Source organism: Mustela erminea, chromosome 8, assembly GCF_009829155.1.
Source record: "Mustela erminea isolate mMusErm1 chromosome 8, mMusErm1.Pri, whole genome shotgun sequence".
NCBI classification, from domain to species: domain Eukaryota; kingdom Metazoa; phylum Chordata; class Mammalia; order Carnivora; family Mustelidae; genus Mustela; species Mustela erminea.
Window position 1 is genome coordinate 54,660,441 of NC_045621.1, and position 22,667 is coordinate 54,683,107.

Below are 22,667 nucleotides of genomic sequence, written 5' to 3' on the forward strand. Positions count from 1 at the left end.
TTCTGACTGATTGACTTTAGAACCTCAAGATTCAGCCTCATATCTTGCTCCTCACTCAATAAACTCATTGAGTTTTCCTTAATATGGGAAAGAAACGTCTAAGTACATTTCAAACGAAAAGCTATATATCTCGGGGCACCTGGGTGGCTCAGTGGGTTAAAGCATCTGCCTTCGGCTCAGGTCATGATCTCAGGGTCCTGGGATCGAGCCCCGCATCGGGTTCTCTGCTCAGTGGGGAGCCTCCTTCCCTCTCTCTCTCTGCCTGCCTCTCTGCCTACTTGTGATCTCACTTTCTCTCTCTCTCTCTGTCAAATAAATAAAATCTTGGGCAGGGGGGAGCTGTATTTCTCTACTTTGGGAAGCAGAGTGTCCTCATCTCCTCTCTTCCCCAGTTCTGCCATACCATGATCTAAATAGGTAGGTAAACGGAAAAAAACAAGGTTCCTTCCTGGTTTTGTTTGTTTGTTTTTTGGTTCCTTCCTGGTTTTTATACAAAAATGTATGCTTGACTGGTGGCCCAAGGATAGGGAAGGCAGGAGGATGGGCTGTTTCTCAGCCTGTATCAGCCACCACCAAACATTTTAACAACTCGCCAAGATTGGTCCAAGAACAGCACCTGAGCTACAGAGATTGGTGAGGGTGAGTCTTCTCCAGTAGAGAGGAAGCTGGAGAGCAGGTTCGCCTGCAGACCTTCCACACACTCATAAGCTTGTCGTCTAGCAGAACAAGACTTAATAGGAGATGATCTTAGCTGATGCATGACCATGACATCAAATAACGCTGGATCCCATTAGAAAGTTATATACCTGGATGGTCCTCCATCAAATATGACAAGGAGAGTCCTGACTGGGTATCAGCATGTCTTTAACACCTCACACTCCCTAATCTTCACCTTTTTCAGAGAAGGCATCAGACTCAGCCTAGGATCGTTTCAGAATGCTATTATCACTTCTTTCTTTTGCATATTATTGTAACCTATTTATAGCAAGTGGTTCCCTTTTCTCACTTAAAGTTTAAGTTTCTTCCACATTAACACTTGACAATTTTTAAAAGTTAAAAAAAGGAAGACACTTTTTCATGTGATTTTACCACTGAACAATATGCAAAAGAATAACTTGAAAACATATGAATCCAATGGTGTCTGACCCTGAGCTGTCTGTGAGGGTAGCTGCTAGCCACGTATTGACTTTTAGCAAGTGAAATGTGGTTAGTCTGAGCTGATATATGCTGTGAGTTTAACATATGCACCATATTTTAAAAACTTAGTTCAAAAAAAAAAATAAAAAGAATGTAAAACAGCACATTCATAATTCTCTCTGACTGATGATTATATGCTGAAATGGTAACTATATACATTAGGTCAAATATGCTGTTAAAATTAATATCACCTACAGTGGGGGTTTTTTAAACTGTTTTTAAGTGGCCACCAGAAAATTTAAAATTACAGATGTGGCACACCTATTTCTATTGGACAGCACTGATTTAACCAAACGACTACCTCCACAAGGGGGCAGCACAGGAGCGTGCAAAGTTTAACAGCAGCTTTTTTGGATGTCAAATTTTAAAGTCTTAAATTACAGGGTGTTAAAATAATCTAGAAGGGAAAGTGATTTTAATATTAAGCAAAGGTGCTTTTTTTGAAAGCACTTTTATTGCTAAAAATAGAGTAACTGAGTTACTCCAAGCCCCACCCCACCCCTCTGCCCCCCAATGATTATAGGCAACCATTCTCCTCACCTTTCCCTTACTCCCAAAAGAAAAACAACTACCAAGAATCTACTAAAAAAAATCCCCTCCCTTATTGAACATAAATGTCTGTCTAAAAAATGTTCTCACATATGGGAGACTAAACACAGGCCAACACAGGCTTGCCTAGGACACAAGTGACCAGTGGTACATGTGCACACTGTCCAGCCCCCGCTACTAGTTAGCATTTCACGATGGAAAGAAGAAAGCATGTTTCACCATCTTTGTTATGCTTGGGATTCCCTGGGGTCTCAAACTCACTGCTAAAGTGCTGTCTCCAACATTGGTGGTGATGAGCCCTTCGATGGTGCCGTACTCCACATCTCTGGGATTGAGGCGTTCTTGGTTGCGCCTTTTAAATTTTCGGAGAGCGACTCCCAGGAGGCAAGCTAGAAGGCATACTGCAAATACTACGGACAGAATAATGAGGCCGACCTCCAAGTGGAAATTCTGTGTTCCAGGAAAGGATTTCCCTGGAGATGGGGGAGAAAAGGAATGCAATTGGCTGTAAGGATCACGGTTTACTTATTATTTAGCATAACTGATACCTAACAAGTAGCTCCTGAGCCTGACCACCTGGTCTCCTAAGTCACGAACTGTTAAAAACTAAAATATTTCCTAATACCCAGCCAACGGCCTGGTCATTTGAACCATTATTCATTCAGGCACAACCAGAGTTTGAAAAACTCTACCGAGAACCAACCACATTAGCGCACGTAGGTGGAAGTACGTTTATGATACAAAGTACTTCACAAGTCCCTGGTACTACTCTTCTTAACACAAATTCAATCGTAGGAATGTTTTATCTTGAGCCCTTACAGACAGAGATGATGCTATGATACTCCTATAAGAAAGTGCTGAGTTAAAAACAAATTACCCAATCTGTGGTCTCTCTCCTCAGTGTATCTTGGATGTCTACCACTGAATTCTCATTGATCTTTCCACATCACGATTTCTGCCTGGGAACCGATTCATTCATCTGTTCTTTTCCTCACTTATTCAATATTCACTTGCTCAAAACATTCATTCACTGATTCACTCGCTCGCCTAATCACTCATTCACCCCCTTGCTCGGCATTATCACGTTACCCATTCAAACAGCCGTGCATCCGCTCCAACACTCACATACCACTCGGGCAAATACACACAAAGACGTTCTACTTGCCTAGGGAGTTAAACAAAAAAATCTCTTGGTTGGATAGTGATGGTCCATAATTAAAAGGTCCCCAACCAATAACCATCTCTGAATGTCAGACCCCTTAAGACACGGTGTCACCAAAAGCCCCATTCTTCCCCACACAGGCCTTTTCCATGTCTCTGCCGCCTTCTGCAATCCACAATCCTTCCACAAGCCTGACAGCCTTTATACATTTCTTTTAACTTTCCGAATCCAAATTAATCAACGACTTGGCACATAATACCCCATGGTACATGTCATTTGTACGATAAAGTGTAAAACTAATTATATACAACATTAAATTATAAATATGGTGCCTCCCTAATTGAATTAGAAATTCCTTAAGTCAAGAAAATAAATTTCCTCTTACAACTCCAAGTCTTACAGAGTGTTCTACAGATTAGGAACTTTCCGTACTGTAGGTACAACTCCTGCGTCAGTGCAGATAATTCTTCATGGCCATCCACTCCATTAATTACAATTTAATTCACAAAGGTTAAGAGTAAAGTTCATCCCATCAAGTACCCTTTTAGTTTTAGCCATTTAAATACTTAATCTCTATTTTAAAAATCTTCTTGTATTATTCAACCTCATTTGCATATCAGAATTAACATTTTCTATATGCCTTCCGGTCATCACCATAACTGAAATACCGCACAGCATAACCTCCTACCGGTTTTTTTTTTTTTTTTTTTCTGTCTCTCCCCCTGCTAGCTGACATTTCTGGCCATGGGTGATCCTAGGAGCCTCTCCCAGTCCACTTTTTTGGTTTGCACTTCTTTTCGGAGTGCAAAATTAAGTACTTTTAAATTTAAGCCAATTCAAAATGTATAATAGGTTAAGAGAATCAACCGGCTTGGATGAGTCTACAAAGACTAAGGAACATTAATATTTGCAGGGACTTCGAGATAGCAAATTGGGGCTCATTTTATGGGGTAACCACTCCAGAGCGAGACTAAATTCCCCTGGATATGGAATCCATATGAATACAACATAAAGAAGATGCCACATAAACTACAAGGTTCATGTGAAATCTGACCCAGCTTCAAGACTCAGTGACGGTTCACTGGGAAATCAGATATGGGAGCAAAGGTTAGTGAGGCTTTGTCTCTTTCCTCATAAAGAAGAAAACCTATTCCACTCAGCCACCAGAGTCTTATGTTCCATTTTCCTTCCTACACGCTTAACATAGAGATAAATATTTACCAAGCCGAACTGTTTCTGAAATTATGACATCGTGGCTCCTGAACAGAGAAAGGAGCCGTTCGCCTGCACACGACGACCAAGAGAGATCTAGTCAACCAAACCATCCCCAAGATGGCCATTACCTTGCTCCTTTACCCAAAGATATCTACACTCCCTTTAGATTCCAAAAGGCCATACCTTTCCCTTCCTCACCTAGAGCTATCTTTCTTCTCACTCCTGGCCTCTAGTTTAAAGAGTAGGAGGAAAGCCTTGTGGCTACTTCCATCTTTAACCCACACAGAATCAGAACAACACCAACGGAAACCCTTGATCTAGAAATAGAAAAGTCCATGGGAACCTTTAGTGGGCAGCTGGGCCGTGATGTTCCTGTTACACCAGTCCCCTTGGCAGCACTCCACGGCTTGGCCAGGCGATGGCGGGGTCTTACAGGTCATCTTCCCCTGCTCATAGACTTGGAAGCAGCCTTTCTGGTAGACATGGAAGCCGTCATTTATGCTCAGTGAGGAAAAGCACTGCTGGCCTTCACAATGGTCCTCACTCCCGCAGGAGAGGCCTTCACACACACACATGTAAAGTTTGGGGTTCACCTTGGGCTTCTCATCTGCAAAGGAGCAAGAACAAGGAAAAGAAAATCACTACACAGGTTTTATTCCCATTAGGCGAACAAGACCATTTCTCCAAGACCATTACAATACATTTACCAACAGAAAGTCGGGCCAAGCATCATCGTTGGCTGTTATGTCCACATTCTATTATCTTTTACCTCTCACTTGACCAACCACCAAATAATAATCACCTCTCAATATGAGTACATTTATCTGAGCTGTGTACTCTTTTAGATCATACCAGGCCGAAGAATGGTTATCATGGACCTACAGGCTTCTGACAATGAACTTTCCCCACTGTGGCTTTCACGTTACCTTTGGCCTGATGGGCTCTCACATCCCAATTCCCTCGCATCAAAATGAAATGTTCTGGGGCACCTGGGTAGCTCAGTCAGTTAAGAGTCTGCCTTGGACTCAGGTCATGACCCCAGGGTCCTGGGATTGAACTCCATATGGGGCTCCCTGCTCAGTTAGGAGCCTGCTTCTCCCTCTGCCTGTTGCTCCCCCTGCTTGTGCTCTCTCTGACAGATACATAAGTAAATAAATATCTTTTAAAAATAAAAAATAATAATAATAAAATATTCTTCCAGAACATAATGCTTATCAACTTTATGTTTAAAAAAAAAAAAAAGCCTCCTAAATATATGGCAATTGTTATTATCAGTTCCTGGTAACTCTGTACTAATCTATCAACCAGTAATAGAAGGAATGCTGGTGTTCCCGCCGTTATCTGTAATTTACCAGTATAATCAAGAGTTTCCAAGGATGCAGCCTCTAATTACAAATATCTCTTACCAATATTTGCAGCCAGATGCCTAGACTAATTTTTCAATACTAGTAACACTGAAGTTTTCATGTTCATTACAATGGAAATTCATAGCTGCTTCCACATTTTGAACTGGCAGAAAAAAACTGGCACTGATTATTGAAGATAAGGGTGCAAGGAGTCAGAGGGCACAGAACAATGTTTTAACAGTAAGGAAAGGGGCAGGACCACAGGAGCAGTCCACACCTGGTGGGTCCAAGGTGTGGTGGAAAGAGGCAACTATGTATCATCCATGAGTGAAGCACATCTGATCAGACCCCCTAATTATCTTCTTCAGGAAACACTCATTTGCAGTCTAATTCTTCAGACCATTCTTTCTTTTCCCTTGCCTGGTCAGTTCAGACTTGCTGGTCCCAACAGTTTGCACTAGTCAGGAAGGAAAGTGCAGACAGGATGTAAACAGCCAAGTCCTAGAGGTTCTGAAGCAGCGTTCATATAAAGATATGCAGCTTGCAGAAGCTCGCTCCGAAGGCCTCTGGCACAGACTGACTGCCTTCTAATTCTTGAACCCCCTGCAGCAGGTCTGTGAGATAACTGCTTCTTTCTTAAAATAACAGGTCGGGTGGCTGTGCTTTCAAGAGGAGACCTTAAGGTAAGGTCTTTGAAAATGTCAAGTTCATTTACCCAGATTTGTGTGGGTGTGTGTAGAGACGTGGGTTATCTCAAAAAGAGAAAAGTGTTCTTAATCTTTCTTCTTCCCTCTTCAAAGAAGTGAAAAATAGTTCACTACCCACTGTAATGTGGGTGCCTCATCCCACAGAGTAAGTGCATACAGACACACAGACACAAGCCTTCTATTTATAATTGACTTGCTCGTTCTTTTGAAAACCACAAGGGGCTCATCCAAGAGCAAAGACATGCCTGAAAGCAGGAAATCCAAAATAGCCGCTGACAGTGTGTGTATGTCACCAGTCTCACCCCCGAGAATCAAGAGCCTCCGACATTTTTAATGAGAAAAAATTTTAATGAGCCAAAAGATAGCCTTTATTTTCCCTGCCTAGAGAAATTCCAGTACCAATCTATTTCTATGAGGATGAAAAACATATATATCTGTTGACATAATCCAGCAAAAAGTTTACACTTGCCAAAAGTGAGTTGAAAGATAATATTTCTAGGGAGTCTAGACATGCTTGCCACTCTTGAATGGCACAGAGCTGTGCTGAGGGTTGCCAACTATGCTGCCCAACAGGTGATGATTCTTTGGAGGGAAATGGATAGGCAGGGTAAGGGGGGAGTTAATGGTGTCATGCTGATTTGTTTGTGATCTACAGCAGGGGATTTTAAATACTGTATTTTAAAACCATGCAATAATGCATTCGTGAACGTTTGAAACACGAACACATATTTTAAAATCCTAAATATTCAAGCACTGAAGAGGTTGTGTCTGTTGACACTGGGATAGGACTGAGGACTCTGTATTAGGACAAAGGAGTGAAAGGGAAATGATGCAAGAGAGTAGCTGTTCACGGATTCGTAATGGACTGAGGAGTATGGGTTACTGAATTCGCTACCCCTGGGATCCAGGAGGAGCAACCACTAACAGGTAATGCTAGACAACAGAGGCCTCACTCACCATCCGTCCTATGGAAATGGATGGTCAGGTACAAAACAATTAATGACATCTTATGGTTATAATAAAAAATATCAAATTAAAAAAAAATAGATAAAAATAACAATTCCTCTCACGAGCTCTCAGACTGAACTCTTGCTTTTAAAATCAGAGCCCTTAGGGTGCCCGGCTGGCTCAGCTGGTGGACCATGTGACTCTTGATCTCAGGGTAGTGAGTTCAGGCCCCAAGCCCACCCAAGCTGGGAGTAGCACCTACTTAAAAAATAAAATATAATATAACTAAAATTAGAACCCAAACTGAATTCTAGCTCCAAAGACCTAAGTTGTGGACTGCCTTTCCAAGGTCTCTATCTTTTGACAGGATGTGAGGATGGTCTGACAGAGGTCTGGATTGTAACCTAAAGAATTTTGCCAGAATTGAGGAGCCTCGGGTAAATCTTCAGTAACTCACTATACCCAACTATGCAGTGAACGCAGGCATTCACGGGTTATCAACTGTAATCAGATCTTATCCTGTAGGGATCATAAACTAAGTCAAAGGGATTCATTCATTTATTAAACACTCTCCTTGAGTCTGTATATCCCTCCACTAGCTGTACACAAGTGGCCTGGGGTTAACTGCCTTTAAATAGGTCATTCTTCTTAGGGTGTCAAAAACTAAAGTTTTCATTGCCTCACCTCCACAATCCAGAAAGAGAAAAAAGGGGAAGAAAGATGGTCGTTAATGATACGTGATAATTAACTTAATCTCTGCTAGAAAGAACCATGAGCTCAGTCTGGCGGTGAGCTAATGGGAAAAGTACAAAGCTTTCACCAGCTTCACTTCCAATTGTGCTTCTCACCAACATTTAATCTTCTTAATTTGTATATTTCCATATAACTAATTAGCAGAGCCCTTCCTGAATCTATTTTTTATATACCACCCAGGATAAATGAAGACCCTGAATTCATAAGTCTATAAGAATGACCACATGTTCCGCCCACATGCCTGCACGCACACACACATTAGTTAAATGCTACTTTGGCAGTTTCATCCAACAGAGTGGATTAGTCGAAGAGATGCCAAAAAGATTCCTGAGCTAGGATTACTGATTCAACAAAGAAGGTTAAAAACAAGGTAGTAGCATTTTCCTATCTTAATATCCACAATTCTAAGAACACAGCAGGCCCCACAATGCCCATGAGTCACTGTTTCAGTCTCATCAAAATTTAGGAATAACCATAACATGTGTGGGCCTGTGATATTTCATTTGGAGTGGTTTGGGGCGGGGGGTGGCACCTAGGATGCGAGAGTGATCACAAAATCCCTTGTAGGGCCACAGGTAATAGTCTGTGGGCCTCTAATCTCTCAGAAAGTGATAGGACTACAGTACACACCGAGGCACAGCAAGGCATGGACAGTCACCTTCTGTGACTGGTTTTCAACAGGACAGACAGGAAGCACCACATCTAATATGAAGTATTTTACACTTGCCTGTGCAAATAACTAGGAAGTGCCCTGGCAGAAGGCAGCCAGTCTACTCCACCTAATTGACATTCATTTAAATAATTCAGTAATTTAAATGTCAAGCCAGAGGTATTCCCTGTCTGCGAAGTTCCCCCACATTGTTTGTTCTAAAAGGCTCCTCCCAGCATTACTCAGTGTTATGGCTGGCACTGTGTGCCCTTTGTATCACCAGAACCAGGTCCCTCTGAACACACGTGCAGCCCAGCCCTGACTGGGGGCCGCAGCCGGTCATGGGAGGGTTGGGGGCCAGCTCCACAACTAGGGGCCCAGGCTCAGAATCCCAAATCTTTTCAAAGGTCTTTCTTGCTCTGGGGCACCTGGGTGACTCAGTGGGTTAGGGCCTCTGCCTCCGGCTCGGGTCATGGTCCCAGGGTCCTGGGATCGAGCCCCACATCGGGCTCTCCACTCAGTGGGGAGCCTGCTTCCTCCTCCCTCTCTGCCTGCCCCTCTGCCTACCTGTGATCTCTGTCTGTCAAATAAACAAATAAATCTTAAAAAAAAAAATCTTTCTTGCTCTGGGAGATACTCAGTTCATCCTCTGGACACAGCCACTCTTGTAGCCTAACCATAGACTATCATAGGAAGAGGCTGAGCAAAGAGCACTGTGGACTTTTTAAGACTGTCCACAGTTTGGCATAATCTTGTACCTCAGAGTAAAAGTATTCACATTTACATTTTATTTGGTTTTTTTTTTAAGATTTTATTTATTTTTTTGACAGAGACAGAGAGCACACAAGCAGGGGGAGTGGGAAAAGCTGACTCCCTGCTCAGCAGGGAGCCTGATGTGGGGCTCGATCCCAGGATCCCAGGATCAAGACCTGAGCCAAAGGCAGACAGACACTTAACTAACTGAGCCACCCAGGCGCCCTCCGCGTTTATGTTCTAAGTGGGACTTGACAAATCGAAGCACAACACTACGGGCTTATCCTCAGCGTTCTCAGCCATGCACTCCCTAATACTTAAAGCATTTAAACTGATTATCATTCTAAATGATGCACAAAACCTCATTTTTCCCACTAAAGTCTGACATAAAAGACAAATAAGAAAAGGCTACAAGTAGACCAGCTTGCAGCTATGACCCCAGAGGTCAGCAAAAGAAACAGACTGAATTTCTTAGAGACTCACCTTAAAGTAGCACAAATAACAATGTGGTGATTAGACTACTCTTATAAAAGTCACGCAGCTCAGAATTTTATAGGCTAAAAAAAGGAACCCCAAACATCCTGGATTCCTTCCAACAGCATAAATGATTCATTCATTTGAAATGACAGCTTATATTAAGCTTATAGATACGGGAGTCCTTCCACGGCCTCCTAATCCAAGAGTGCAGCTTGGCACTTCTCCAGAATCGGAAAGCATTTGAGATCTCTGGCATTAAACAAAGGCTCAGTGACGGATTTGGCAATGCCAGGTATCAGTGCCAGAAGCCTGCTCCTAAGACAGAAACACAAAGGTCAGTCTGGAATGCCTCGTGAAGGGCATCTGATGGTCTGATAAGAAGGTGAGCTATATGCTCGGGAATATAGTGCATCATGACCCTAAGTGCTCACATTATAAAAAACCCCCACTTAGGGAACCCAAATCACTTTTTTTTTTTCCCTGTTCAGAGAAACCAATACTTGGCCAAGTTGTAAAGCCAAGAAGAAAACATATTCCAGGAGTTAAGAAAGATCAAACAGGATCACGTACAAATTAGAATAACAACAAAAAATGATTTCAGGATTCCCAAGATTTTGAACGGACAATGGCTACAAATGCGTCCTTGCTCCAGCATTCTGGAACCAAGCAAAGGGCATCCCCATTCAGATGTAGTCCTCTCTGCCTGCCATGGTTGTTGAAATAGAGACGGGGTGGTTCACGGGGCCATAAGTCCTGGCGGAGCTCATCACCACCTCTTTAGGCTCCTCTCCATTTCTGGAAGGCCTCTCTTGCTCTAGAGCTTCAGGTCCTTCCCCCCGGAAGGTAAGACTTCACTCCCTCCCTGACGACACCCCATTTTCCTAGTTAGCATCTGCCTTCCCTCTGGGGAAACCCTTGTGCATACCCTCGGATTTAGCATAGGAACCACCCGCATACACTCCCATGCACGTGTCTGTTTGACGACGAAAGGTACAAGTCTTTCCTCTAGACTAGAAACCCCGTGAGGGTAGGAACTGAGCCTACTCTGCTCACTGTTTTATACCCCCACCTGCCTCAATAATTGAAAGGAGTACACGCCTGATGAGTATTTGCTTCACAATGAATTTTCTCCTCACAGACAGGATTTAGAGGGGGGAAGAGACATGATGCTGGTTTTCAGAGCAGACTGAGCCTATAAAGTCTTTAAATGTCAGCAGAGATCTTGAGGCAAGGCTTAGTCACTGAGCCAGCATGTCTGTGCAAACCACTTCTCAGAGGAGCTCGCCGGCGCATCACATCTGTTCACCTACTCCGGCTTACAAGTGTAGAAAATGAATACTTGTGGTGAGGTCCGGTAGGTGTTCTGTTTGCCTGTCTGTCCGTTCAGAGAAGGAGGTAAAACATAAGTGTCCCTAAAATAAGGAATTATTTAGTACATTAATAGAACAGCAGGGCTCTTAATGATGATCCTTCCCTGGATGGCTGATGGGAGGACTTTGGGCTACTACGACGCGAAGGTGACCAGAACGATCGACGCATCATAAGCGCCCCGACTCCAGCCACGTGAAGGGCATCATGCAGGACTTGCCTGCTCGGCAGTGAGGAGATGCCCCCTGGTATTTGCTGCCATTTTTCTTCTCTCGGTGAAAGTAACGGCGTTTTCAGCAGGGAGTGGGGAAGAGTGAATTACATCATTTTCCCCTTCTTGCTCTGCTGAAGGTGATAAGGATTCCCAAGTCATCCTGCATTTGAACCGCTGAAGCCGAGAGTTGGGGGGGAAAAAAAAGTGCCATCTGTTTATTTTGTGTCTGGGCTGACTCCTTGTCTCTGAAATAATCCCTATAAAATAAGCCTTATTGCAGCAGCCACACTTTCGATTTCAAAGCCAAAAACTTGGTCTGTGTTTAAGTGACTAACAAGTTAAAGAACATCGTGGGGTACTGACCTAAGACAATATTGGTCTGTCTTTTCCGTGCTTTTTATGATTCCCAGAATGTAGCAAAGACACAGCTTTCCGGCATGCACCATGTTGATGAAACAACAGGGGAAATTATGACCTTTTGCATCGTGTCTTCAAACTTCTTGACTCTCCGCTTCAGAGAAATAAATGATTACAAGGCCTAATGGAAACTACGTACTAAGGAATTCCTTTAATTACCAGAAAATATCCCCACCATATATATTGACAATGCCCCGGTCTGAGGGAAGCTCTACGTAACAGAAAGAGTAAGACAGAGGACCACAGCTTGAGGGTGAAGAGAAAAGGACCTGGTGAATGATAACAAACATTTCAGGGAAGCCATTCCTGGTTTAGGTTTGAAGAGAACCTGCGATGGTGTCCTGCCCATCCGGTGTTGAGGCTAGAAGCTCTGTTCACAGTGTGGGAAGAGGTGTGCCTAACTCATGTGGGTTGTCTCTCAACGCTCCAGAGGCTAACAAGGCAGTGCGTGGCTTGTTCCAGTGAGGGTTTCCTAGCCAGGCTCTGTATGGAAAATTCTGGTTTTAGGAAACTCCAACCAGGGGTTCTACATGGGCTAGGACAGTGGAGAAAGAACTACAGGGTGGTTTCAGAGCAAGGCTCCCCGCTCTATCTGCCCTTCTGTACCCTACCAGTAATGGGGCCTTCAAGGTTGCCCATCTTGGCTCTATTTACCAGCAGCAAAACACCACCACACCCCATAGCCTTTCTGAAAGCTTTCCAACCATAGAGATAAATCCTTCAGAAGACAGGCAGGGCTACAATTTTTGGACAACAGTCTTAGAATGTCAGCCTCTAGGCATTTGGCATCTTTGGCATTTTTTAGCCAAAGGTTAAAAAAATAAAAAATAAAAAATAAAAAATTTTAATGTCCAGAATTAGTTAAATTCCTGCTTTCTAGCTCCCTACTCTACCCCACTCCAGAAAAAAAGCACAGAGGGAACAAGGTGCTTTCTAGACTATTTGCTCCCAGCCTGGATGAAGCCCACGAGACTAAGATATCTAAGAGTAAAAAACTAGGGCAACGATCAAGCCTCAAATACTGCTACTTCCCTATCCCCTAATTTCCCAGTTCATGTCCTAAGGCCCTACCAGGCCCAGAACACCAGGCAAGGTTAATTGTGAGAAGAATCCCATGCCTTCGATCCCATGAATACATGCCTTGAGCATCTGTATTCCCGCCTTTAACTGGACCTTTGCTCTGTAAATCTTCTTTCCCCTATCAGTCTAATTAATACGGTCCACAAGAATTCACTAATTCCCAAATTCAACACTTAAGAAGATTGGCTTATTAGTCATAGACTTAAGGGTTCTACAGTCACCATGACACAGTTGAGTCTGGGTCATTTTGAGCTTATTCTCTTTTAACCTCTGAGCCCACAGAAAGGCTCCGGGTGCTTACACTCAAGGTAGAAACCAAAAGCATTTTTGGAGAGTGCTGTGAACCAGAACTGGCTTTTCAAACACTCGTTCCCTCTCCCACCCCACCCCAATCTCTGTGGCACAGCACACCCTTCCCAGCTTCCACAATCATCTCGGACCTTGGCAGAAGAAAGGCAGCTAAATCTGAGATGTGTCACGAGGCCACTGGCTGGGGAACGAGAATATCTAAACACCAACGAAGGCAAAAGCAACAGGCCAGAGTTTCCACAGACTCCCACTGGCTCCTGTAGCTGTAGAGCCCTGACAGCCTAAAGATAACCCACGTATCTACGAAGGGTCACTTTTAAATAGTAGCTTTAATACCACCAGTCATTTCAGGAAGCATTTCCTTCCAGAGCCCGCTTCCATCCACATTGGCATGCTAACTGTGCCCAACAATGGCAAGTCGCTGAGGAGATGAAAACCCAGAAGACAGTGGAAAGAGCCCCAAAGGGGAACAGACAGTCCCCTCACCTGCTGGGATTCTATTCTATGCCCACATCTGGACTGCTGAGAAAGAAGAAGCTCGCAATGAGACCCCCCATTGAAGTGATCTACTGACAATCATGGGGGATTCAAGAACAGGTTAAAAAAAAAAAAATCAAACAAAATAGTTTAAACCAATGCCTCCCTGTCCTAAACTGAGGCAGTAGAAACCATGGATGGCTACCTTCCGAGAGTTTTTCAGGGAAGCTGCTACTTTCAAGAGAAAACGTATACCCTCAGTCTACTGGACCACCGTCCGGCCGAGCAGAAAGAACTGCAGGGAGTCTTCAGCACATACTGTTGTGTACGTAGCCACTGTGACCACCTGCTAACTCCACAAGTGCCAAAGGGACCTGCTCTGAAGAAGCTGCTGCCTTTTGATTGTCTATTTAAGCCAGGCCCAAAGGCTCTCAAGATCTTCCCAAGAACCAATAAAATCCAGCAGCCCCTCACCTATGCACCAAGCTGAGTCCCCACTGTCCTCGATGGCAGTCGGCCAGGGCCTGGTGTACAAGGGACAGGTGCTCAGTGGGCTATTTTCAGTGGCTATCAGCTCCATCGGGAGCCGCACATGCTCAGTAGGCAGGCAAGTCTGGGTTGCATTTCAAACTCCAGGCAGCCAAGAGACCTACACCTTTCACGGCTGCCAGGGCCACCAGCTGCCCCGTGCTCCTCCCAAGACGGGAGCAATGACAACAGTATAACCTGGCCAGCCGGCATGCCAGCGAGCAGGCTGTACCTCGCATGTCACTGCCTGGGTTATTCTGAGCCGGGTTATTGACACTCCATGGCAACACAGGAACAAAGGGCCAGCGAGAGGGATTTAAATGTCCTGCAAAAGTGGCTAGAAAAGTCAGCCGCTCAGGCTTCGGTTTTCATAATAAAAGTAGTGGGGGCATTATTATTAGCTTATTGTGTGTCGCTCCTGCAACTGTTATTTGCAAATAATAATAACAAAGTTCTCCTCTTTGAACTAAGGTTCTGTTTTTGTTTTGCTCACCACCATGACGTTGTTATAGTTGGGATACCTCCCAAAATACAGCACACGGGCCTGCCCCGACAGCATCACCGCAGGACTGGTTTTCCTCAACCATTTACCTCTCACGCCACCATACCCTGTGCGCACCCCCCCACCCATAACCTTTCAACAGCTCTCACTGTCCTCCGGATAGGAGACTACCGGCTCATGACCCCAGGCCCTGCCAGGCCAGCAGGATCTGTGCTCCCAAGCCGGATCCCTTCTCAGGACTGCCCTGGCCATTTTGGACTGGCCATCCATTCCTCCCCCTCGCAGTTCTTGGGGTGAGGCCCCTCCCTGGGCAAGAAGTCCTTCTCCGTCCTCCCTTTACTGCTCCAGGGTCTGTGGAGCCCGCCAAAGTTTGGCTCCCAGGACTGCTGTCTCCAACCCCAGCCCTGTGAGATACAGAGGCCCTTCCTGTAGCTATCCCCGGTGCTGGGCTGTAACCTTTGCCTTCCGCAACTAGACTGCGACTCCTTGCCAGCAGCAACCACTTCTGCTTACGCTGACATCATCTGTGCCTACCGCCGTACTCACACTGACTTATCAAAGATTGTACGATTGTGCTGCAACTGATTCCCTTTTCCCAAACTCAGAATAAATTCTTTGAAAGACATGCTCTTAAGATCTCCCCAGCCCAGACCAGCTCCTCTTATAGTATCTTTTTTATATTATAATAACCATTATTGTAGCCAACATGATTTATTCATTCATTTGTCAAATATTCATTGAGCACCAACTACATGCCAGGTGCTGTTTGTGGTACACACTGGGGATAAAATGAACACCGCCAAGTCCAGGCAGGCCTCCTCCACTCCAGGCCTCACTTTGCAATTTTCCCCACAAACTCACAACCATCCTATTGTTGTCTCCTTGGTGCAGCTGCAGGAACGGCCCCTGACAGATGAGGTAACACATGCGCAAGGACACATGGGAAAGAGGACGAAGATGGCTCATGGCAGCGTTTGCCTTTGTCTCTTTCCTGAGAAAAGCCTGATTCCAATGCATGGCCCAGAGGTTCCATTCAGAAGACACTCTTCAACTAGCAACATCATTTACCTACCAAAACTCTCCCCAACACTCTGCAAAACGGACAGTGTGAAGCCTACAAAGTAGGACATGGTGTTAAAGAGAAGTCATGACCATGTGACTCCACCTGGCAACGGGCAGGATGATACATACAGCACAGAAGTCTGACTCCCCATCGGACTGTGGGTATCTTTGCGCCCCCTCCCCCCCCCCACGCTCCATTATTCTTTACAACCTTCCTGAATGGATCCATCCAAACTGGCTTGGTGTGGGTACCGGCATTGAGAAGAGGAAATAAATGCAGCAAAATAAACAAAACAAAACAAAAAAAGAGGCCACTCCCATTCCAAATCACCATTCAGTTACAGGCAGGGGTGGGGATTTTGTCTGTTTTGTTCTATTTCAGGTGATTTTCACTACCTCCTTCCCAAGAGAGATTTCCTTCTTCCTCCTATTCCTTCTCTCCTTCCCACATCCTCCAGTGTCATATTCTCAGAATGTGCCGGCTCTGCTCTAACTCATAACAAGGAATTAGATGCCACACTTCCCCACGGATCTAGGAAAACACCCGGTCTGCAGAGCTCAGATTCAGCTGATTAGAAGCAGGCAGCAGCTGTCCCGGTGTTGGGACCGAGGCTGAAGAGACACAAATGTAAACTTCCCTCTTCCTGTCAAACCACTGGCTGGGGGAGTGAGGATGGTCAGGCTTCGTGGACTTGTGAAAAAATAAAAGGCCCGGGACCCGCTCTGCTGCAGAACACACACAGCACTTGTCAGAACTTTCACCTGACGGCAGCAGGGATTTCCAGGCAGTGAGCTCTTGGAAGCAGAGTGGAGTCACCTTTTTTAAACCTTGGGTCAAGACCCGTTCCTAGATAGGGAAATCGATTGAGTGGTTCCAGATAAGGTCTCATTCTTTCTTTTCAAATAAAATAGAGCCGAAGAGAATGGAAAAAAAGAAAAAAAGAGAAAGAAGAAATGAAAGCACATTAAACAGAGTAAGAGTAACTGCTGTTTTTTTTCATGAATTTCTTTATTTCAGATGCGTGTGGGTCCTAACCTAAAATGTTTCTAAATGTAGATGCTTGGGTCCAACTGTAAAATGTTTCTTACTGTGAGTCACAGTGAAGTTTGAAAGTCACTCCGCCCTGGGTCTTACAGGATCTTGGAATTGACATGAGTTCTGAGTAATTATGACTATCCTGTATAATCATTATCTGTGGAAGCTTGCCTGAGGTCATGCTGGGCTGCAGAAGGAAGTTCCGAGGCTGGTTAATAATGTTTGGGGAGTTACAAAGTAATTCTTTATTGTGTCTTGTTTTCCTCCGTCTTTATTTCTTTCCAAGAGCAAAAGTCACATGTACAGCACACCTACAAATCGGCTTCACTAGCTTTTCCACAAAGAGGTGATGGCATTCATCTTCTCATTCTTGAGACCTGTCTGCATAAAAGAGAAGCCTAGAAGCCGCAGCACTACCCTCTCACTGTTGACCACAAGGAAATCATTTAACAAGCTTGGGTCTTAGATTTGTTTTCACATCTATTCAATATTTGACTTAGACTGAATTTTTAGTCTCCTCCGCACCCTACTGCTATAACCCTCCACTCATAATTGCCCTGAATGTGAATGTTTTTAAATGTCCACTGGAAAAAAAATTGGATGTGGCTTTAGTTTAACTGCCCACAGCCGAAACATACATTTCCCAAGAAGTAAAAAGCTCAAAGGAAGCTTTGTCATAGTTCACCTTATATCCACTAATACATCATCATTCTGTTAGATGAGAAAATCCGACAACAAAGAAGCAGTATCTTAATAGTGTGTAGCTCAATCAGATATTTACAGTTTAGGTCCTAGGAATGAGTGGCAAATAGCTCACTGTATCCCCTCCCTCTCCCCAAAATATCTCTCTTTTGATGATGTATCTGTGAAAAAGATTTTATTCTCAACAAACATAATAAATTATAGTAATGAGAAATGAGAGCAACAAATTTAATAGAAACATTTCTCGTACATTCATTCTCCCCTTCAAGAACTTCCTGAATCTTCAATAATGAGAAATTCAAAGAAAGGCCTATTCTATTCTTCTCCCACAGTGGCAAAGAGGGGCACCTTTGTGGACCCTAACAAAAAGTCTATTGACATTATCCCCTTCCTTCCCTCATTGGGTAATTGGGCTGGAAAGTCTGAGTGGTGATGGCTTCGGAAACAGTAAAATCAAGTCAGCCCACAAAATAATTTAGAACTCAGCAATCTTCTCTAGGACAGGCCAGAATCTCTTGCAACAAAACTCTGCAAAAGTCCAGCCCTTGTTGCTATAATAAAATCTAACTATGGCTCGCAAATTTGATAAAATGTGGGTCATCTTAGCTTAGAAATATTTCTGAAGCAATATTCCATTTTAAGTATTTGTGTCATGGACGTCACCTGCAAATGCTCTCGGGGACAAAAGGAAAGCCAAACATGGAGGTTCTGCAACAAAAATGGACTTATCCCCAGTAGCATAAGAGCAGTATTAGAGCATGATTAGTTTTATTAATGGGAAAGGAAAGGAAGGATATACGGATAATTAGGACTCAAGTGCTCTTCTCAGTAAGAGCAAATAAAACTCTTCCTGCAGCTAGAGTTGTATATATAATGAACATGAAAAATGAATATTGGAATGAGAGATGAGAAAGAAAAAACACAAACCCAGGTGAAGGAGCCTGATCATTTGCTCTCAAACAGACTGGACTGAGCTGGATTCTAGCATGCACCAGATATAATGTGAATGTGATGTAGCTAATTTAAGGAACAAAACAACAACAAAAAAAGCCAAAATCTGAAGAAGATGGATAATGACTGAAACTCTTGAACACCATTCCTCAAAGTACATCCTACCTTTTGTTGGCTGTGTAACTCTAAGCAAGAGGTTTCAACAATGCAAAGGCACATCCCCCCAAAACCTATCTCATGAGGGTAATCATGAGGATTATGGGAAATAATACATATAAAGCAGGTCAACATTTGGCACATATTAGCCACTCAATAAATATTACCTAAAATCATCAAAGAGGTACTTATACTAAGCAATATTTTCTTTTTTACCCTGGAGGATTTAGGATTTCATACAACTTGAGAAATGTTCTAAACCACACTCATACTGACCAAACCCTATCAAAATCAATGTTTGGGACCTAGTATATGAAGTGCTAACACTATTTCTAATTAATATTTAAGACGACACTTGGGAATAATTTGGGAGACAAAGGGGAAGAATTTCTGCTTGGGTTTTTCCCCCCGCCTCAATGAAAGAGTAGGTTACCCAACAAAATCTCTGTACTTTTCTTATTATGCCCCAGTAATGCCATCTAGCTTCACTGAAGCACAATCAATAAGGTGTTTGCAAACATCAAACATGGGTCTATTTCTTTTTAAACTTGGTCTAAAGGTCTGCACTGGACAATGTATGGGGCTAGTGTCAAGATTTTAGTTAACTGCCCTATTATTTACCTCTTTTGGTTAACTATTTTGTACTGAACATTTGCTTTATGACTAATGTTGAATATATTAGAGTGAATTACAATCAGGGGTTCTCAGTGTGTTTTTTCAATTCCTAGTAAATATACAAAAACAAAGAGTCCTTTCATAGAATATGCTATTGACAGTGAACAAGGAGTTGAGTCATGGAGGGAAGACGGGACTGGGGCAACTGTTATTATGATTAGAGCACTCTAGGCTGTAGCACTCACTGGATATTGCCGGCTGAAGAGAAAAAAAGCTATTGCAACTAAAGGATGATGTGTCCTTTTCCTTCCTTGTAAACATCCTTGTGGTGGTGGTATATTAAATAGCTAAACTTTAGTGGCCATCCATTTCCACTTCAGCCAGACGGACTTGTTTCATTATGTATCTTTACTGTGACATGAGAGGGTCATTTGCTGGATTCTTTGGGCAGCTGAAGAGCTAAAAGCAGGAAAAAACAACCAATGATCCAGTTGCTGATATTGATTCATAAATGCCCTCTTCCCCTTCTCTCTTCTCCATTCTTTTTTAACGTCTCCATCTCTATTCACACATTGCCACCTCAATTTGCCTTCTACTCTCTTTCTTTTCAATCATGCCCATAACCACAGTTCCATCCATGATGTCAAATGAAACCAAAAGGAACTGCCTAACACCATGGAGAACTGATACTATACCTAGGGAAGGGAATGGAATTCAGAGGGACTTTATTCTACCACATTCTGTAGTTTTTTTTTTCCTAGTTATCATAGTGTTTAGCAATTATACAGTGGAGGAAAAACCTTAGAAACTTGCCTGTTATGTCTTCAGACACTGTCAAATACTCCTTGGGGAGGAACATAACCCCTAGGTAAGAGCTAGTAATCCATTAAATTTTTCCAACTCAATTCTTATTAATTCCTATAACTTAGGACTCAACCTCTCCTCTCGTTTAAACACCTCTAATTCTTTTAAATTTACCGCACAGAATCCTTACTTTATATCTTCCTGGCACTAAAAGACTGAAGCATTACTGAAATGTTTTTAACATACTGTTTAGAGCAGAATCTATAGACTGTAGATACCCAAGTTGGTCACAAGAGCACTGTCCAATAGAAACTTAATGTAAAGCCCATTATGTAATATTACATCATATAATGTTATTAGAGAGCATAGAAGAAAACCCAGATGACCTTGGGTACAGCAGTAAGCAACTTTTCAGATGTATAATCTGTGAGAGAAATAATTAATAAGCTGGATTTCATTAAAATTAAAAACTTCTGCTCTTTGAAGAACAATGGAAGCAAGTCATAGAATGATAGAACGTATGTGCAAGTCACAGAATGACTTGCAAAGGCAAGTCACAGAATGATAGAACGTATGTGCAAAAGACTCATGTGACAAATGACTGTTATTCAAAGTATACAAAGAACTCTTAAAACTCAAAAATAAGCAAACACAATGACCTGATTAAAAAAATGGGCCAAAGATCTTTACAGACACCTCACCAAAGAAGACACACAGCTGGCAAATAAGCCTATGGAAAGATGTCCCCCCATCAGATGTCATCAGGAGAATGCAAAATAAAACGATAAGGAGACACCACCACACACCTATCAGAGGGGCCAACACCCAGAACACCGACAACAGCACACACTGGTAAGGACATAGAGCAACAGGAGTTCTCATTCACTGTTGGCGGGAATGCAAATGGTACGGCCGCTTTGGAAGACAACTGAGAGGCTTCTTTCAAAACTAAACATATTCCACCATAAAATCCAGTAATCACAAGTCTTCGTGTTTACCCAAAGGAGCTGAAAACTTACATCCACACACAACCTGCGCATGGATGTTTATAGCAATTTTATTCCTAACTCCCAAAACCTGGAAGCATCCAGTATGTCCCGTCAGTAGGTCAATGCATAAATTGTGGTCCATCCAGACAATGAAGTATCATTCAGTGCTAAAAGAAATGAGCCATTAACCCACGAAAAGACACGGAGAACCCTTAAGTGCCTATTAAAGCCAATCCAAAAACTCCATACTGCATAATTCCAACTACATATCTTTTTAGGAAACACAAAACTATGGAGGCAATAGAAAGATCAGTGGTTGCTAGAGGTAAGGAGGATGGAGGGAAGGGAGGAGCAGGTGGAGCACAGAGGACTTTTAGGACAAGAGGTACTCTGTATGATACTCTAAGGGTAGATACATGTCATTATACATCTGTCAAAACCAACAGAATGCATAAGATAAAGAGGGAACCCTTAAGCAAACTATGGACTTGGGTGATAATGATGTGTCAGTGTAGGTCCAACAATCTTAACAAATGCATCGCTTCCGTGGGGATGTTGGTAATCAGGAAGTCTCTGTATGTGTGGGGGCAAGGGGCATGAGAACTCTCTATACCTTCCTCTCAATTTTGGCGTGAACCGGAAACACTACTTTAAAAAACATAGGGGGAGAACGGAAGAGTATTAAGTATGATAGGATTAAGAACAAGCTAGTTTACAGAGAGCCAAATGATACCCAGAAACTTACCCTCTTCCAAACAGCTGTGAGCCACTTACCTTCCATACTCGGGGAAGGGAAAGCAATCATCATTAGCACAGGAAGGATCATCACTCCATCCACCATTGTACAACTGTGGAGGAAAAATAAGAGATAAAAGTAAAACAAAAAATTTAACTGTAGGATGACAAATTAAATTAAGCATACTATCTTCAAACTGCCATTCAAGGCCTTTCTTACAAATCCCCCTCACATATGTCGCCTTATTTCTAGCTAAATTTAAACATATACCCTTTACGTAGATCTAAGCAAATCATCTTAAGGAGTTCATCAGATTTACCTCCTACTGGTGGCCACTCTAAGGTAACTACCCTCTTACAGAGAACTCAGTAGGGACAGGAAAAATTCTCAGCTATAAGGCTAACCATTCTCAAAGAATTTTAAGTTCGAATTTTATCTTAGCCTATGAAATGCAAAAATGGCACTAAATTTAAAAACTCTGAGAAGCATGAATAAACTGTTATAACATGATGTTAAAGATTAAGTGACTGCATAATTCAAGTCAAATTACTGTGTTTGAACCTTACTCCTCCATTAAAAGAATCAGAAGTGGAGGACCACCACACAGCCCAAAAGGGGACCAACAATAACAACAACCACCAAAACCAAAACCAAAATACCTACAACTTAACCCTCATCTATCGCAAAGCAATGCATTCTTACACAAACCCCAACTTTAGTAAAGAATACATACAACCAAGACAGGAAGAAATCTTCTAAGTTTATAATATATCAAACTATACAAATGAGAGAAAGTGAGGTACCTGATATAAATTTCAGGTTGATATTTCTGTGAAACTACATTAACAAAAGCTCAATTTTTCTAAGTCAAAGGATTACAACAAAGAACTTATCCATTTAAATAATTCCTATAAAAATTTTAGGAAGGGGCGCCTAGGGGCTCAGTGGGTTAAAACTCTGCCTTT

The 22,667-nt window shown here is 42.9% G+C and overlaps 1 protein-coding gene across 2 annotated transcripts in view; it reads right to left on the bottom strand.

The window, feature by feature from the left end:
- Positions 1-22,667, bottom strand: part of ACVR1 (activin A receptor type 1) — a 127,261-nt gene that overhangs the window by 36,032 nt on the left and 68,562 nt on the right. For both annotated transcript variants that reach the window (XM_032355640.1, XM_032355639.1), the window contains exons 3-5: positions 21,741-21,814; positions 4,467-4,730; positions 2,008-2,219 (exon numbers count right to left, since the gene is read on the bottom strand). In XM_032355640.1, coding sequence (XP_032211531.1) covers positions 2,008-2,219; positions 4,467-4,730; positions 21,741-21,807 — 543 coding nt within the window. In that variant the 5' untranslated portion in view covers positions 21,808-21,814. The remainder of the gene's footprint in view (positions 1-2,007; positions 2,220-4,466; positions 4,731-21,740; positions 21,815-22,667) is intronic.